This window comes from Delphinapterus leucas, chromosome 5 (assembly GCF_059928025.1).
Source record: "Delphinapterus leucas isolate spDelLeu-1000000601 "Yukka" chromosome 5, BTC_Dleu_Yukka2, whole genome shotgun sequence".
In the NCBI taxonomy this organism is placed as follows: Eukaryota; Metazoa; Chordata; class Mammalia; order Artiodactyla; family Monodontidae; genus Delphinapterus; species Delphinapterus leucas.
In genome coordinates, this window is record NC_143133.1 from 29,931,882 (window position 1) to 29,951,703 (window position 19,822).

General features: G+C 38.4%; 1 protein-coding gene and 1 pseudogene across 1 annotated transcript in view; one reads left to right on the forward strand and one right to left on the reverse strand.

Moving 5' to 3' along the window:
* EGF (epidermal growth factor) overlaps nt 1-19,822 on the reverse strand; it is a 93,816-nt gene that overhangs the window by 31,720 nt on the left and 42,274 nt on the right. The window contains 8 exon segments of the mRNA XM_030760117.2: nt 849-1,072; nt 2,313-2,417; nt 6,848-6,996; nt 9,996-10,132; nt 11,230-11,355; nt 12,857-12,979; nt 17,914-18,036; nt 19,094-19,219. Of these exon segments, the coding sequence (XP_030615977.2) occupies nt 849-1,072; nt 2,313-2,417; nt 6,848-6,996; nt 9,996-10,132; nt 11,230-11,355; nt 12,857-12,979; nt 17,914-18,036; nt 19,094-19,219 (1,113 nt within the window).
* On the forward strand, nt 16,059-17,044 carry LOC149749108 (large ribosomal subunit protein eL30-like; annotated as a pseudogene).

Below are 19,822 nucleotides of genomic sequence, written 5' to 3' on the forward strand. Positions count from 1 at the left end.
GTCCTAACTCATTTCCTTCTCTCCACATTCCAATCCAACACTTATACTGTTACCTAAGTGGTTATCCTGATATACCAATATTATCAGATACATTTCCTGCTTAAGAATATGCAATGGCTCCCTAGTACGTTCAGAATTAATTTCAGTTAACATATTCTGGCAGTACTAACATACAAAGACCAATTTTTGCAGGCTTATCTCAAATGATAGTGTTTTATCACCTTCTATTTACCACATGGCCCAGTTCAAATACTGTCTTTGCAGATCCCGAGTCAAAATGAATCTCCTACTGCTATATAATGTCATAACAGTTTGTACTTCTCTTTTAACAGTTAGCATAGGCTACAGTGTTTCAAAACTCTTTATGAAAATACACGACACCCCATGCAAAATCTGAAAATATAATAGGAGGGAAAACTGTATTAACCTTTGCACATGAATGGCTAAAGGTGATACTATCACTTGTGAAAATGACATTTGAGAAAACATAAGAAATGGTAGTAGCTGAACAAGTTCTTATTTTTAAAGAAGTTTTAAAATGGTTAATATTTTCATTCTGATTTTAAGAAACCTTGGCAAAGAGAAATGATTATGCATCACTATTTTTTATCCAATATTCCAATGTTAAAGTAATCTTTGTAGCTCATACATCTCTGGAGAAATCTGTTAGTCTGTCTGTATTCATTTCTCACCATATGTTTAAGGGTGTGTGTGGGGGGGGTGGTGAGTGAGTGAGTGTATGTGTGTGTGTGTGTGTGTGTGTGTGTGTGTGTGTGTAAACACATTTTGTATTTAACACTCATCAACACTCAATCAAGTTGAAGAAATCACCCATTCCAAAGCCTCACCTACATCGTTCTGGGCAAGTCTTTGGCGTTTTGAACCATCCAGATTGGACATTTCAATCACAGACTGCTTGGCATCGCACCAATACAACTTGTCAGTTAAGTAATCAATTGTTATTCCACTGGGCCAGACCAGATCCGAGCTAGCTATAACCAGTCGGCCAATGCCTTGAAGGGAAGAGCTTTCAATTCGTGGATTAATCCCCATCTCAGTCCAGAATAATCTCCTTTAATCAAGAAAGCATACAACAAATAAAACTTGCAAGGAAAAACACTTCTTTTATTCTTTCATTATTAAAAACATCAGTGTAAGTCACTTTAGCATAAACTAAAGTGGTACACCAAGGAATACAGAAAGAGAAAGTATAGCACTGAATATTGGACACATAATTTTCAAAAGCAAAAAATTACCTTCTCTATGTACAACAACTTGGACAGAAAATGCTGAATTAAGCCTCAGATGATTGGATAAAAAAGGAATTGTTAGTTTAAAAACTTGTAGTGTGTTACTAATCAAAGGTGTTTGAGCGCATATTCTTAAATCAGCGTTTCATGCTACAAAAGGCAATGGAATCTTGCTAGCCTGTCCCTCTGCTATGCATATGTAAAACTTGCTGTATACGTAAAATTACAACGTAAAGGGAAGAGCATATTTATCTATTATCCTGTTTTATACTATGTACTCAGTTAACCTGGTCAATTTTCAGTTCTGTAAAGCAGGTGCTGAGGCACATTTTTTGAACTCAATATGGTTCAGTATCTTTTCACTGGCTTGTTTAGAGATGGTTACATTCTCATTGTTTGAATCATGTGGCTGGCTCCAAATTAATTATCTATTTTTACCAGTTTATTATTTCCCACACACCATCATAAAATTTGCATTATAAATAAAATAGGATGAGCTTTTATCCTTGATTTTTAACTAGGGAGGAATTATTCTCCTTAATTCTCTAACTTAAACCAACATTTGTCACGAATTCACAATTAACAACATAGAGCCTCCTAATATTTCACGATTTCTCTTTCCTCTTCCCTAAATCTAGGAATGACCTATCACTGGAACTCATGATTTTTCTAAATAGAATTCATAAGCCACGCAATCCGAATATCATCCTCTCTCAAGAAATATAGTTTTTAAAGAAAGTACATAGTGTAAGGGGCTTATGCCTCATTGATGAATGAATTACAACCCACTTCTTTTCAAAAAGAAATTGAATTTGCTTAAAATGAAAGGGTATCGAAACAATAAACTTTTCTATAGGAAAAACAAATCAGAAGACATTAAAAGGACGAGGAAGTTATGCTAGCCATACCATTTCTGAACATTTGAACAAATCTCATGGATTTTCTTGGTTTCTGATTCCACTGACCACCTGAGGTCTTACGACGAATTTTGGACACTAGCACATCAAACATAAACTGTCCTATGACCTCCACAGAAAGGGCCTTATTTTCACAAATACTTACTTGGCCATTGGATGAACAGCAAGTCCTCGTGGCTGAGAGATGTCCTCCTTAATGATTATTTCACGATACTTCCCATTTAAATCACTCCCTTCAATGAGAGATTTCCTAAAATGCATGTAATATAAAGGGGCTTGTTATATCAAATTTACTTTTTAAACAAAAATACTTGTTTTCCCTGTTGCTTACTGAAAAGCAAAATAGGCATTCTAAACTCCCCTATCACAGGTGTGCACATGAACACACACGCGTCAGGAGTACCACTTACGCAAAGTCTATTGTTTTTTTTTAACACAGTGTTTAAATTAGTTTCCCAATATTTATCCCAAGCAATTAAAACACACCGTGAAAGGGTAAGGTAAGAGGGTTCTGTGTCAGTGGCCTGGCAGGGATAAAGCCAGGAAGTACAAATGCCACCATCCCCTTCTCTTCACAACCTCCCAGCTCCTGGTGGAACCAATAAAAGCCTCCGCCTGGTGTTCACAGATCACAGGGAGGAAGGAGAGTAGACCTTGAAGGGCCAGAGAGACAACCAACACAAGGACAGTAGGAGAAGACTTATGTTGGCTTTAATTTTCTTCCATCTGATTCTAAGACAAATGAGAGTACTGAAATACTCTTTGCTACTCTTTACATTAAAAAATAATAATAACTCTTTGGAATCTGGCAGGGGAGAAAATTCTTGCTTTCTAATTTTTCCATTTATTTGTCAAACAAATCTTGATGATCAAATAGACACTTCCTCAGCACCTAGTGTGTGTCAGGGATTGACCTAAGCACTGGATGAGCCCCAGCAGGTTCCCTGAGCAGGAAGGACCACAACAGAGGAGATTAAAAAGAACCTCCCTGGGCTTCTCTGGTGGCGCAGTGGTTGAGAGTCCGCCTGCCGATGCAGGGGATACGGGTTCGTGCCCCGGTCCGGGAAGATCCCACATACCGCGGAGCAGCTGGGCCCGTGAGCCATGGCCGCTGTGCCTGCGCGTCCAGAGCCTGTGCTCTGCAACGGGAGAGGCCACAACAGTGAGAGGCCCACGTACCGCAAAAAAAAATAAAATAAAATAACCTCCCTTCCCCACCTCGTGCCACCTGCCCAGAAACACAGAGCAAGACCAGTCCTTCCACCCTGTGCTACAAAACACTCAGGAGACCTTCTGCAGGTGGCTTGTTCAAGTGCCCTTTCTAGACGGGGGGCCGGGGCTTGATCTATTCTTCCTCATGGGCCATATGCAGAAGGGAGATAAAGGTAAAATTGGCTCAGGGCCTGGGCTGGGCCAAATACACTTTGCAAACTACCAACTCAGGGCAGTGGATAATTTGAAATCATTTATACTACAGCGCCACTTTTAAAAGATAATTTTATTCCCAGATGAAGTGGAAGGTATTTTTGAACTCAATGTGTCAAATTCACTCAGTCACAACTGTCACTGTGCCTGTTCCCTTGAGGGAAGGAATTCTGAAGCCACTTGCTTGTGACCAGGGGAAATAAAACTGTCAGTTCTGATCTCATTGTTACATGATCTCTAAATTCTTACCGTTCTGAGCAGGAGTAAGGTGATGAGAATTGAGACCGGCATAAGCTCCTGACTCTGGAGCTGTCTCGGGCAGGATTGCTGGAATTTACTCTGAAAGCTCCCCAAGGGAGTCACCCAGTAACACACTTCTATTTGATTCAGCCACAAAACACATCTTGAACTCCGGGGTTGGTCATGAGACAGCAGACAAGGCGGACATTTGGGTTCACATGAGTTCAAGCGTAACCCTTAATCTAGTGGAGTATCTTTCTCTTCATATTTGTTATCTAATTGGTCTCAGTGCCACCCCTGGGATCCTCTAAACCCACCCTATTTCCAGGGCAAGAGTTGTCCATCCAGAACCCCAGAAGAGTGATTTTTTTATCTCATGGTAGTTTTTGTTACCTCAAAAGGATGAGCAAACAGATACACTGTTTCCCTCTTGATTCTTTTTACTAGGCATCTGACTTTGCGAATCAGGATTCCTTAATACTAAATACTAGCACTGCCAGTGGAATGATCAATCTGCTTCCTTCCTACAGTTAGATGTTAATCTGAATCTGTCTTTTCCTAAGCCAATGTAAACTGTAAGCATCCATTCTGGTTCTTTTACTTGGTTAAGAGTTACTATATAATCTGATATCACAAGCTTGGAATCCCAGTTATTTAAATCCAATTTCTAGCTAATATTAAGGTTTTCAAACTATAAACCTCTCATTTCCAGACAAATTAAAGGTTTTCTCTTAGCAGCTGCCGAGAACATGAGAAGGGCTCGTTATTACTCAAGTCAATGAGCTAGAGAATTTGAGGTCTGATCCTCCAGGATACGGTGGTGCCTGTCTATCTCCTGTAGGCATTGCCTCAGCAGTAGGTACTATGGTGCTATTAATCAAACACGTAAAATTAGAGGTGCCGTGCAAATGTGGGAAATATGAGGAGACCCGGCATGCTTAGAGGGGCCCAAAGTGCCAGACATCTGCTGTCCTAATCAACGTTTCCTAAAACAGCCGTGTACAAGCTCTGTTATTATGCACAGCTAATATTTTAAATGTCCTTTTAAGTAGGTTCAAAACAGAGAAGGCCATTATTAATATTTTTAGCATTGTTATGACTGAAGTTGACTTTCATTTGTTACGTGACACTGGGTCGAGGACATTTAACTGACCCTTGTTGTAGAGGGCAGTACGTACTATGATTATTAAAAACACAAGCTTCGGAAATGGTCATCCTTGAGTTCAAATTCCAGATCCAGTACTTGCTGGCTGCTTGACCTCAGGAAAGTTATTTTACCTCTTTGATTCTCAATTTTTTAATCTTTAAATTGGGGATAAGAAGACTTACTTTTTGGGGAGTCAATATGGATATAAAGCTCTTAGTGCAGTTATCTGGTGCATTTCAGTTATTCAATAAATGAATAAATACCCAAAGGATATGGGCTTCCCTGGTGGCGCAGTGGTTGAGAGTCCACCTGCCGATGCAGGGGACGCGGGTTCGTGCCCCGGTCCGGGAGGATCCCACATGCCGCTGAGCCTGCGCGTCCGGAGCCTGTGCTCCACAACGCAAGAGGCCACAACAGTGAGAGGCCCGCGTACCACAAAAAAAAAAAAAAAATACCCAAAGGATAAAGGAATGGAATGAAGGTATGGTTAAATGAATGAACAAATGATTGAATGAATTATTTAAAATATACTCACTCTGGTTATAGAGATGCCATATTATTGATAACTGGGCAACACATCATGCATCTGGCTCATGTTTAAAAGCCTGTTTGTCTCCCATGGGTTATCCAGACCAGAAGAGATTTTCTGGGACCTAGAAAGCCTACCCTGAAGCATATAAATCCACTCCCTGGGACTTCTTCCTCTATGTTGGGACCACTGATTTCAGAGGTGAAACTCTAGTTAATTCTCTCTTCTTTTACTTTAACAAGGTTGCAGAGCTGTCAGAGGTTTGGGTTGGCCACCAGGTCACGCCATAGCTCTAAGTTACTCTGAGAGAGTATCCCAAAGCATGGAATCTCTAACCTTCTTCTATGACGTACTCCGTGGCTGGCTCCTTCTTGCTCAGAAGCAGGAAGTGGGCTCTCATCAGCACACACAAGGGATGCAGCCACTTCCTTCTTCCCCCTTCTCCTACCCCATTCCTGGGGCTGACAAGGCCACACACGCACACACACACACACAAACACACACACATACACACCAAGTGCAGTGGTGCTTCCTGCAGCCCCAAGAGCAGTGTGCCCAGAGGACAGACACACCACAACTTCTCTCTGGTCCTGTTGTTGCCCATCAGAGGGAAACAGGCCATCTCTCCCACCCTGAGAGCCAACATGTGGGTTCTAGAAAGACTTGTCATTTAAATGTTGTGCAACCTTGAATAAATCACTTAGCCTTTCTGAGCCTTCGTTTCCCCACCTGTAAAATGAAGGGGAAGTTGATCCCTGAAGCCCCTTCCAGAGCCCCCTCTGGGAGTATCCATCCTTCATTTGGCAATTATTTATGCATGACCTTATGATATTTCTTGTACTGAGACTTAGACCAAGCATTTGTATTAGTTTTCCCTGTGTACATGTGTCTTATCTCCCTGGCTAAACCGTAAGGTGACTGGAAACATGGAGTGCTTCTCAGGCTCCTGTGTATCTCCCATGCTACCTAGGAGAGAGCCTGATCCACAGCAGATGCTCAGAGAATGCTTGTTGATTATATCCAGACAGGTTTTGTGTTTCCCTGATTACAACCAATAGCCTGAAATGCAAAAACACATGCTGTTTTCTTGGTCCTCAAAACTTGCCCATGCATACAGACCTTGATGAAAGATACAGTCTTGATTAAAAGGAGGAATGTCCTGTTTGGTGGTGGGGAGGGGGTTGAGGGACTGTGGACAGCGCTGGGGGCATCTTTCCTCCGATCCCAGTCAGGTGCCCAGCAATATTTTCCTGTGTTCAAAGTGGAGGATGAAGCCAGCTGTATTACCTATCCAATCACTCCCCTCCCATGTGGCTTAAAACTGAAAGAGGAAACCTACCGTCTGTCTGTCCAATAGAATTTACGGCCAATCCAGTCTACAGCAAGACCTTCTGGCACACCTACTTCTTCCTCAATAAGCCTTTCTCGCTGGGAACCATCCATATTTGCTCTCTCTATCCACTTTAGGGCTGTATGGGCAAAGTATATCTACAAAAGAGAACACAGGCATTTCAGCTTGATTTATTTAAAAGCTTAATGCGGTATATATACAAATGAGGTTAGTAAATCTTTATATTATACAGTACAATAGTTAAGAGCTGGGCGTTGGAGATAGACACACCTGGAACTGAACTCCACCTCAGTTGCTTCCCAGATATGTGTAAACTTAAGCAAGTTTATCAGTGTCTCAGAGGCTCAGTTTCCTCATTGGTAAAATGGGGATGATACTATGAAGCACATTAGTTTTATATATATAAGTTCTTAGCCTTCTGCCTGGCACATATTTCTATTGCTATGGGTAATTTGCTTATCTTTGATCACTGGTCAATAACAAAGCCATCATACTTGAACTCTAACGGCTTCTACAGCCTGAAAGGGAACAAAGATGAGCAGTTTAATGGGGTCTGCAAGCTGAGTTTTAACTTCTACTGCTTGATCCACAGGATTCCACTTCGCTGCAAGTCAGGAGACACAGCTTCCTCTCCCAGTTCTGACACTTATTTGTTTGATTGCCTTGGTTAAATCATTTTTATTTATTTATTTATTTTAAAATTGAAGTGTAGTTGATGTACAATATTATATAAGTTAAGGTATATAATATAGTGATTCACAATTTTTAAAGTTTATGTTCCATTTATAGTTATTGTAAAATACTGGCTATATTCCCTGTGTTGTACAATATATCCTTGTAGCTTATTTTTTACATAATAGTTTGTACCTCTTAATCCCCTCCACCTATATTGCCCCTCCCCACTTCCTTCTCCCTACTGGTAACTACTAGTTTGTTCTCTATATCTGTGAGTCTGCTTCTTTCTTTTTATATTCACTAGTTTGTTGTATTTTTTGGATTACACATATAAGTGATAACATACAGTATTTGTCTTCTTCTGTCTGGCTTATTTCACTGAGTATAATACCCTCCAAGTCCATCCATCTTACTTCAAATGGCAAAATTTCACTCTTTTTTATGGCTGAGTAGTATTCCATTGTGTGTATATGTGTGTGTGTGTGTGTGTGTGTGTAGGTACCACATCTTCTTTATCCATTCATCTGCTGATGGATACTTAGGTTGCTTCCATATCTTGGAAATTGTAGATAATTCTGCTATGAACATGGGGTGCATGTATCTTTTTGAATTAGTGTTTTTGTTTTTTTCTGATATATACCCAGGAGTGGAACTGCTGGGTTATATTGCTGGGTTTATTTTTAGTTTATTGAGAACCCTCCATACCGTTTTCCACAGTGGCTGCACCAATTTACATTCCCAATAACAGTGTACATGGTTAAGTCATTTAATCTCAATTTTCTCAGCTATAAAAATGACAAAGTCAGACTAGGTATTTGCTAAAGTTCCTTTCATCTCTAGCTGTAGATAATTTCATTTTAATTAACAGATTTTGTCCAACAGAACATACCTTGAAGATGCAAAGTTCTTTTTCAGTCTAGTATGCAGACTATCGAACAGGTACAAGAGTAAAAAATTGCTATGGGTTAGCTGACAATTTAATGACAGCATATGTGGAATATTAACTGTGAGTACATATATGTACATAAACCTATCATCAATAATGAGAATATTCATAAAATAGTAATTAAATAAAGGATTATCATCTCTCTAGAAAAGGTTCTATTCCATAATACAAAAATGGGCACTTCTTATATTAAAAAATACTCTGCTAGTGCACTGCTTCTCAAACTCAAATGTGTACATGAATCACCTGGGAATCTCGTTAAAATGCAGATTCTGATTCAGTGGTCGCAGTGGAGCCTGAGAATCTGCAGTTCTAACACGCTCCAGGTCATGTTGATGTCACTGGTCTAAGGACCACAGTTTGAGAAGCAAGAAAATGAGAACATTGACCAGAGAAACGAAAAACCATGAATAAGCCACATGACTTAAAGTTCATTTTAGGTTTCCTTATTCACCTAGTTGTAAAAAATACTGACTGTGTGGGAAAAAACTAATTTGGCAATAAAAGAATCTTGAACTGATTCTATTAATTCTTTCCTGTTAATATAATTCTTCTATGGAGTCAAATAGATTCAGTTCATAGAAAAAAAAAAAGAGTTGTTTGCTAGTATTTAATTACAAAACTTCTATTTGCAAAAGTAGTTATATTTGGCTATCAATCCAGACCAATTAAACACAGAATCAATTTGCTTCACTCTTTCTCTTTTGGCCACTTACCAGAATGCTTCAAATCAGGAAGAAACAAAAGCACAAGTTTTAAAATTCTAGGAATTAATGCACCATCTAGTAACAACTAAATCATTATGGAGGGAGATTAATAACTATGTAACTTCATAATTATTGGCTGATTAATCCCCAGAAGTTACTGTAACATATCATTTCAAGCACATTCTAACCTAGCATAAAGATAACAAGAAATTAAAGACCAAATGGTCAGCTGATTGGGTTGATAATTTAGAAATTCTAATGTTTATACAAAAAAAACTTCATGTAAAATTATTATATAAATAATGTTGTGTTAGACTGCCATTCACACATGAGCTGTAAAACTTATGTTTCTTGGTTTTCATGGTTAGGAGGTCACTGAATTTCCTTCCTTAAGGGCATGTATTAAATGCAAATTAGTAATCCATACTTCCTATGCTGCACCTCAACCTCCTATTTCTCCCAAAACACAAATAAATAAAAACCTATTTGTGGTGCTCTTCCTGTGTGTATGGCACTGTGCTAGCTTCCTATTCTCATTTCCAAAGAGGAAACTAAACTTCAGATTCTGCTCAAATTATCCCCAATAAAATGGCTGAATCACAGCAAGGAACAGGGTAGGGTTATGATAACAGAAACATCCTTAAAACTTTCTCAAGTGATGTTTTAATATCTACATTTAAATTTTTCTTGGCCTAATTGTTCTGAGCTTAGCAGAGGATTTTCAAGTAATCCAGGTCATCTGTTAGGATAAAATCCTCTACTCTGTCCTTAAAGCACAGCCACACCTGTTCAAGCAGCAAAACCATACCTTATTCTCCACAGGGTCATGATCTAGGGCAAAAACCATTCCTATCTGCTGGCTGAGCAGGGTTCCATAATCTGTTCCATCAAAATGCATGTGTCGAATATCTTGAGAATTGGCAAACAGCAAAAACGGTGGTGGTCCTAATAACCAAATTTAAATATGGTTGCATTTAAAATATGCCTTGGAACCCAAAAGGCACTTCTGACCCTTCCCGTTCATTGTACCCTCTTCCTTAATTTCTGCAGTACTTGTTTCTTAATTTCCCACCAGTACGGTGTAGGTTAAGAGAGGCAAGAAGACTTCCTTTTCCATGAGGTGACATACGGCCAGAATTTCATCACTGGTTTCCTCCCTGTCTAGGTGCCTGCTTTTAAAATGCAAATTACTTATAGAGAGAGACAGTATTAAGTAACAAACATCTTAACTAAATGATGTAAGTCTTATGCTGTGTAATCTCCTTGATTCACACATATTGAAACATTAATATTAGCAGACTGTATTAATTCATGTCCAAAAAATACCCTTCTCTGGTCTGGACAGTTTTAAAATGGAGGTATGATTATGTGAGTTAATAACTAGACCCCTGATAATTTTCAGAGCTCAGATTATGCTATATTAACTAAGGCCCTGAGAAGTTAAGAGTACTGGGGTCTAAGGCAAGCTCTGTAGGCTCATCATTATGTTATCCCAGATTACAGGCATAATGAACCTCAGGAGAGATTAAATCAATTTGGCATAAATCTAGGATTTCCAAGGCTGTTGAAGGACATGAGATATAATATCAGAAGATGAAAAAATAGTTGAAGCACACAACTTCATATTAAATTTTGTCATGAAAAGGACAGAACTTGTCAAAGTATTATGATTATTACATTCACCAGAGAGATAAAAATCAAATCAATCAACAAATATTTATTAAATGCCCCTTAACTATAAAGTGTTTTAAGACTATTCTGGTTATGACTTTCACATATACTGGAATGCCATACCTGATGTTATAGTAAATCTTTGCTTAATGCTAATTCACTTCAAAATGTTCCTCAAACACAGAATTATTATTTATATAATATTAATTTATGTTATTTATATTTATAATGTGATTTGTTTTCCATTTCCAAAAATTAAAAAATCAGACTTTCTATGCAGAAGCCAAAAGCAATTTAACACTTTCTAAATAAAATGTTGTTTTTCACATCTTTTTTGCAGAGAAACACTTTCAAATGTTCACAGCACTAACCTGAGGCTGTACAGCTCTTTTTGTCCAGTTGTAGGTCATAGCCCGGAATGCAGCCACATTCCCAGGATACTGGGCTAAGAGGGGTGCAGAGCTGGCTACATCCACCATTATCAGGAGATGAACAACCTACAAAAAACAATTCCTTGGTAATGATGCTATGGTATTAAAAAAATATCATGTTTCCATCAAAATATTAAGGTGAACCAAATATATGTTGCTTTTTAAAACCATTTCCACAATCATTCATACTGTCACAATCAAGCTTATTTTTCAGAGATTAGGAGGGAAATGTCACCATACTCTACTTCCCTATAACCTGACATCTTCAGTGTTAATCCTTCACATCCCAATGACCCTTGTCTTCTTGTTCTATCACTGAATTTGTGAACAAGCACACTGGCAGCTGGCTGGAATAAAAAGTGCATTTTGATGAGTTTGGCAGCTGGTCTAATTCTTCCTAGTGATTAATATATTTTTTTCTCTCTCACATTTTTGGTCTCTTGACTTCTTTTGCTCTTTTTATTTAAAAAAATGTGACACATAACTCTTTGCTAATTTTGAGTTATAGCCTTCACTCTATATGCTTAAGTCTCTATGAAGATAAAAGTAGGGAGGTATTCATAGGTGCAAGGAACAGGCTAAACGCTCCACATCCACCACCTTGTTTAATGCTGGTCACAAATCCAGGAGGCAGGTATCATTAACCTCTACAGATGAGGAAACTGAGACCAAAAGAGGGCAAGTAACTAGTCCAAAACTACACTGCTAGTAACTGGTAATGCTATCTCAGGGCTGTCTAGCTTCAAAGCTCTTGCTCATAACCACTACACTATGCTATCTAAACACAAAACACAAAAATTATTTAAATCCATGTGTTAATCCATTACGTAAATATCTTTCAATGTGTAATGTTGGAAAATCTATTCTCCTTTGTCAGTAGATGGATTTTTAGGTGTCAGTTAGAAAATGAATGTTTTCTTTTTTTAACATCTTTATTGGGGTATAATTGCTTTACAATGGTGTGTTAGTTTCTGCTTTATAACAAAGTGAATCAGTTATACATATACATATGTTCCCATATCTCTTCCCTCTTGCGTCTCCCTCCCTCCCACCCTCCCTATCCCACCCCTCCAGGCGGTCACAAAGCACCGAGCCGATATCCCTGTGCCATGCGGCTGCTTCCCACTAGCTATCTACCTTACGTTTGGTAGTGTGTATATGTCCATGACTCTCTCTCGCCCTGTCACAGCTCACCCTTCCCCCTCCCCATATCCTCAAGTCTGTTCTCCAGTAGGTCCGTGTCTTTATTCCTGTCTTACCCCTAGGTTCTTCATGACATTTTTTTTCTTAAATTCCATATATATGTGTTAGCATACGGTATTTGTCTTTTTCTTTCTGACTTACTTGACTCTGTATGACAGACTCTAGGTCTATCCACCTCATTACAAATAGCTCAATTTCGTTTCTTTTTATGGCTGAGTAATATTCCATTGTATATATGTGCCACATCTTCTTTATCCATTCATCCGATGATGGGCACTTAGGTTGTTTCCATCTCCGGTCTATTGTAAATAGAGCTGCAATGAACATTTTGGTACTCAAACAAACAATAGGTAGATAAACTTACCACTACAGGTTTTCCCATCTGTCTCAAGCACTGAGCCTTCAGGACAGAAACATATGGGACCGTCTGATGTCAGAACACAATCATGACTGCATTCAGACACATTGCTTGGGCAGGAAATTAATTCTAATTAATGAAAAATAAGGTCGTGATTAGTGTTATATCAGATTTGTGGAAATTTGGTAAATTCAGTTGTTAACAAAAAAAAAGATATACTGAAAAGAATAAGTTAAATAAAGATTGAACATTTATGAACTGCTGTGTAATAGAGATATAAAAATAAAGAAAAAGTTTCAAATCTAAAACAAATTAAAGAAGAACTTCTAATTTTGGAAAATGACTCTAGTTTCCTCAAAGTTTCTTCTCTGACAATTAATACTTCTTAAGTTATTAGTCATCAAAATTCCAAAATATTTTAAATGGAACTTGGGCAAATGATTCTCAAGTTCATCTGGAAAACAAATCACATGTGTAAGAAAACTAAAAACATTGTGTAACTATGGTTAGGTGTAAGAAGGGAATGAGAGGCTCTAAACAAATAACAAAATATATCACAAAGATGCAATAATTAAAACAGTGGGTAATGAGTACAGGAATAGACCAAGAGGATAATATCAATAGAACCAGACAGAAAGTTCATTTTATTTTTTTGCAATTTGTAAAATTTATTTTGTCACAATTTCAAATGAAATTAACAGTTTTGCACTTCACTAACAAATTTACTTATCTACCAAACAGTTTCTCAATGGTTTGGTTTGTCAGGAACTTTGTAGATATCTGGTAACTCATTTGCTTATGATTCTGGACAGCTATAGATAGAATTCAGATTGCCCCAGTCTAAATGTCAAGGTTTATATCAAGCACAACATTTTACAGTTTCTTTAACTTTTTAAATTAAGATATTATTTTCAAAGAACAAGGCTCCAGTTTATATCATTACCTTAAAAAAATGAAGATTTATTTCAATGGAAGGTAGTTATTGTGAAAGTATTTTTTTTACTTGAAAATTATTTTATGTAAACTTATGTGGATTTCTTTTGCATCAAAATATTCCCTGATGGTATTAAAGCAGGTATTATTATAAGTTTTTCAGAATATACCTTATAAATGAAATACAGTTATAGGAAAGATTGGAAAGCTCATTTTAGAAAAGACTCAAGTACACATAAGAATATAGTATGTGATAAAGGTATTTTATATCATTGAGCATGTGTCATCCAGTAAATGGTAGAGAAATAAATGAGTAATGCTTTCAGGAAAAAGCTAAATCCCTACCATATACCACACATCAAAATAAATTCCAAGTAAATCAAATATTAAAATGTAAAATATATACCATAGAAGTTCTAGCAGTTTTGACAATCAAGTGAGATTATGTGTGTCCTACTTGGCACATAATGGACTCTAACATATTAACATCACGCACTTGAGTATATCTGCTCACAGATAAACCACATGGTATTAGAAGAAGGGCAAATTCCATAAACAGTCACAAAGGTAGTGGGTAATTTCCAAGAACTTCATTACCATCCATCCATTTTTCTGTGCCTTGTTTCACAAGCACATATAACATCCAGACTGACATATTCTCCATCATCTGTGAAGCAGTACTAGACAATATACATGAGATTTTTTTTTTTTCTTTTTTGGCCGCACTGCGTGGCTTGTGGAATCTTAGTTCACTGACGAGGGATTGAAACCTGGCCCCTAGCAGTGAGAGCGCCAAGTCCTAACCACTAGACTCCAAGGAATTCCCACATGATTTTAAACATTCGTTTCTACTTAGCTATGTTGGTAGATTCAATAAGAAAACTATAAGAAGGTATCTGAGTATGTAATCCTAAATTTGAATTGAGAATATTCATATAAACTCATAATGTATTTCTCTTTTTAAAAAGTGTTTTCCTAACTCTGATGCCCTAAAACACTCAAAACAATAACTGACTTTGAAGCAGGTTATGTTTTCTAAATACAATTTCTCATAAAAAGGAAGCAGTGGCCTTGAGAGATTGCTGATTCTAGGTCTAGAACATGGAATGTACAAGACAAACCTGGAAAATATGTCCTACCAGGTAAGAGAAAACTATCAAAGACTACTGGGGTCTGGAACCCATTTGAAGATTCTCCCACCAGCCAAAGAGGAGACAACTTGCTCATTGGTAAGAATAACAACTGCAATGGATTGAAACATATAAAAAATGTTAAAACTCCAAGAGTTCATAATAATACTTACAAAAAACAAATCTCCCAAAGTCATTGAAGTCACCATCACGCTGATGCCAAAACCAGACAGAGACATTACAGGCCAATATCTTTAATGAATATAGATGCAAAATGCTCAAGAAAATATTAGCAAACCAGATGCAAAAGCACATAGAAAGGATCATACATCATGATCACGTTGGATTCATTCCAGGGTCACAAGGATGGTTCAACATATGCAAATCGATCGATATGATACACCACATCAACAAAAGAAAGGACAAAAACTACATGATCATCTCGATAGATGCAGAGGAAGCATTTGATAAAATTCAACATCCATTTATGATAAAAACTCTTTCCAAAGTGGGTACAGAAGGAATATATCTCAATATAATAAAAGCCATTTATGACAAACCCACAGTCAATATAATACTCAATGGTGAAAAGCTGAAAGCCTTCCCATTAAAATCTGGAACAAGACAAGGATGCCTACCTTTCACCACTTCTATTTGACATAATATGGAATTAACAGATGCACACTACCATATATAAAATAAACAACAAGCACAGAGAGTTATATTCAATATCTCAATACCCAACAAACTACAATGGAAAAGAATTTTTAAAAAAGAATATAGATATATACATATATATGTGTATAACTGAATCACTTTGCTGTATACTTGAAACTAATGTGATATTACAAATCAACTATACTTCAATAAAAAATAAAATTAAAAAACCCCATTGGCCACCTTTGGAAGGTGTTAAAGAACCAACCCATTATCCTAAATATAAGTAAACAAAGCGAAAACAATTCATCATTTATACTGCCTTAACTGTAAGAATTGTATCTTGAAGTCACCAAATAGTTACTGAGAGAACATTCTTTTTATAAAGGTATTACAATTCATGATTAAAAAGAAATATTAGAACTAGATATCATCATTCAAATCCCCTGATGAAATAATGAATCTAGGAAATGAGTGTTAATGGCCACTACAACCATTCCCTGAAAGATGACTGGGCTCTTTCTTGCTCCCAGCAGTCTTGGCAGCTGCTCTTGGTTGGGGGCAGTCCCACCCTAAGGCAGAAAAATGGTGGCCGAAAAGAAGACGAAGAAGTTGCTGGGCCTGATGAACTCTACCCTCCAACTCATTATAGAAAGTGGAAAGTAAGTGCTGCAGGTACAAGCAGATTCTGGAAATGTTCAGACAAGGCAAAGAGAAACTGGTCATCCTCACCAACAAATGCCCAGCCTTGTGGAAATCTGAAATAGAGTACTACACCATGTTGGCTCAAACTGGTGGCCACCACTACAGTGGCAATAATATTGAATTGGGCACAGCATGTGGAAAATACTAGAGTATGTATGTCACTGGCAAAGCCCACTAGGGTCCTCGGGAAAAATAAGATGGAATCTAGGTGATAAGGTCTAACCTCTTCTTTGGGCTTAGTCTCGTTTCAGTTGCATGTAGGGGGCCGTGTGCAGAGGCCTTGCGTCTAACACATGGGATCAGAGTTCCCAGCGCAGAACTGCTGCACCTGTTACTGCAGCTCAGTGGGCTGTATGCAGAAGCACTGTGCTCGACACCTCGATTCAACATGGCAGCGACAGCCGTGTGCAGAGACCCTGCACCCAGCACTGCGATCTGGAGCCTGAGCAGCGCGCTTGTGTGTGCCCAATGGGAACTCCGCCCCCTCCCAGCTGTGGAGAACCCTATAAAGCAGCCCTGCCCACGGCCTGTCAGGGGAGCGGGTACTATGGAGGTGAGCTCACATCTCTCCAATCTCTGGTCCAGTAATAAAGCTTTCCTTTGCTTCTGAACCAAACTCGGTCTCGTCCTATTGGCACTAGCGATGCCGGGCAGGAGGACCCTTGCGAGGACTGACTGGAAAGGGTCAGTAACATGCACACTGGCTAATATTGACCCAGGTGATTCTGACAGCATTAGAAGAATGCCAGAATGGACTGGTGAAAAGTAAATCGTGCATATTTTTTCTTCGGTAAAACTGTCCGGAGTTTGTTTTTTTAAAAAAGAAGAAGACCATTGGGGAACTTTAGAATGGATGACAGAGGGAGAAACAACCAGATGTTATGTGTCTCCTGATGGAAGTATAAGCATACCAATGAAGTATTATTGTCAAAATTTCAAAGCCTAATCTGATCAAGCCTGCAGATCTAACTACAAGTTTGAGAAGGACAGGGACATCTTAGAAGTGTGTTCAGTAAAATCCAGAGTGTGAGAAACTCTGCAGGAAAAAAACAGTTTCTTCAGCAACTACTTGCAAGGGGAAAAAAGAGGAGAGGGAATCTGTAGGATAAGAGAGAGAGGTATCAGCTAATATCCGTATAACACACGGAGCATGTTTGGATACCTAGTCAAACAAATCAACTGTTGAAAACTTTTTAAGATAATTTGAAAACTGACTAGATATTTGATGTTATTAGGGAATTATTGTTAATTTTTTTAGTTGTGATAACGGTATCGTGGTTATACCTGAAAACTGACTGGGTATTAGATATTAGGGAATTCGAGCTAGTTTTTTAGATGTAATAGTGTATCATGATTATGTTTTTTACATGCTTACCTTTCAGAGATATATAATGAAATATAATGAAATATGGATAAATAAACAGTAAAATATATAAATACATGCTTGTTGGAGGTTTTGATTTAACAGGTCTGGGATAGAGTCTGGTCATTCGCATTTTAAAAAACAAACCAAAATAAAACTCCAAGGTACTCCTGATGCATGCTATTGATCGAGGACCACCAACCCAGATCATAGCCACCTTAGAAACATCAGTGAAAATGGAGGAAATAATGCAATAAATACTTGTTGTGACTTACGGTGACACCGTTTCCCATCAGGAAGCAGAACAAATCCTACAGGGCATGTGCAATAATAGGATCCAGGGATGTTTTCACACCCAAGAGTACAGCCATGATTCCAAAAGGCACACTCGTTGACATCTACACCATAACAACAGTAAAACAGTCAGATAGTTTTTTTGAAAATAAATTGTAGTATCACTAATAAGTCAGCAAAAAGTAGGGTATCTCACACCTCGATCTTCTGTAACTGACCACGGCAAGACTGTTTTTGCTACACTAACAAAGAGTGAAAGTAATTAGTTCAATTATCATGAAAGCCATGGCTTAAACTGTCACAGTTTATACTTTCAAATACAGATTTTCATATTAAAATTACTCCTGGGATAAAGTAGTACTATTTCCCCTGAAAAGGTATAGCCATTTAAGGCAAGGACCCTAGAAAGTTCTTGACAAGGGCAGGACATCCCCCTGCTTTGCTCTTCACTTTCTCAATGCTGACAGGAGGCCTTCACCTGAATATGGGAGCATTCCCTAGCTTCCAGATCACTGTCCTATGCTATGGCTTTCGCCCACTGGTCCCATGTAAGCAGGGGACTGCAGTTAACAGGCAGATGCCACGTTTACCTGAAGTCTCACCCCAACTAATTCCACTCAATGTACATTGCGGCCATTGGATTCTTTTCATCGGTAACGCACTGGACGTCCCAGGAGAAAGGACATGGCATTTCTCCTTGGGTTAAGTACATCGGGCTTGGAGTCTCACAATAGGACGAGCCCAAGAAAACCAGCCAAGGTGCAGTTTCTCAAGATTCCTACCAAACAGTTATGGGATGAGATGTGGGAGTCACATACCCTTTGAGGATCTTATGAGAGCTACGGAACTACTCCCCTAAAAAATCTGACAATACTGACATTTTGCACACCGTCAAACCCACAGAACTCCGTAGAGTCCACTCAGAGAATCCCTGCCTTATATCAATCCCTGAGTAGCCTCTGAAAGTATCTGATCTGGGAACACAAGATATAAAGGAGACCTGAAAGTGTTACAAGGGCTTAAAATTGGGGAAAAAATAAAATTGCTTTTCTGGGGGAAAAAAGGAGGAAACTTGAAATTGGTTCCACATGGAGGTTCTGGATTGCCCACTGAAGACCAGCCACTGGCCCAGGTGGGCTGTGTTCGCTCACCACACATTACCTTCACAGTTCTTTCCATCTTGGCTTAAAGCATATCCCTCTGCACACATGCACACATGGGACTTAGGCTCTTGCCCACACATGCTGCTTCTGCAGTTACCTTTCCTCAGTTTGCAGAGTTTCTGATCTAAAAGAGAAGGCGGTTAATTTGGAGTGGAGGTGTGTTTTGACAGGGGCAGTGCATGATCCCCTCATGGCTCCTAAGAACTCTAATCTTCCCGTGACATCAGCAGGGGTGTTGCCTCACGGAGGTGGCACTCCTCTAGGGTCGAACATTAGCCCAAATCACTCAGCATTCCGAAGCCCATTTATTTCTCTAGCTGTACCTCTCCTACAGTAGCTCTCGGGATAGGACGTCCTAATTACCTGGAGATGTCGTTCCTTGGGTTACGAACACTAAGCACAACTTAATAGCTTTTTCTTTTTGACCTGCTTTTATCAAAAGTATTTATTTATTTAAAAAATAAATAAAGCAATAAACAGAAATGCTGAAAATGAAATATCTGTTTAAGAAGCAAAAAAGGCTGCAAAATGAAGAACATCTCTTCTTAAGTATAATATTTATAGGTCAGATCTATATATTTATCTGTTTTTAGGATCATTATGTAAAGAACAACTTCTTTCAGACAGTATATACCACTGCCATATGTCTTATCCCCAAGTTTCTGAGTTTTTTGCTGCCGGCATTCCATGTGTGACAAAATAGCCCAGGGCAAATAGTAAAATCTGC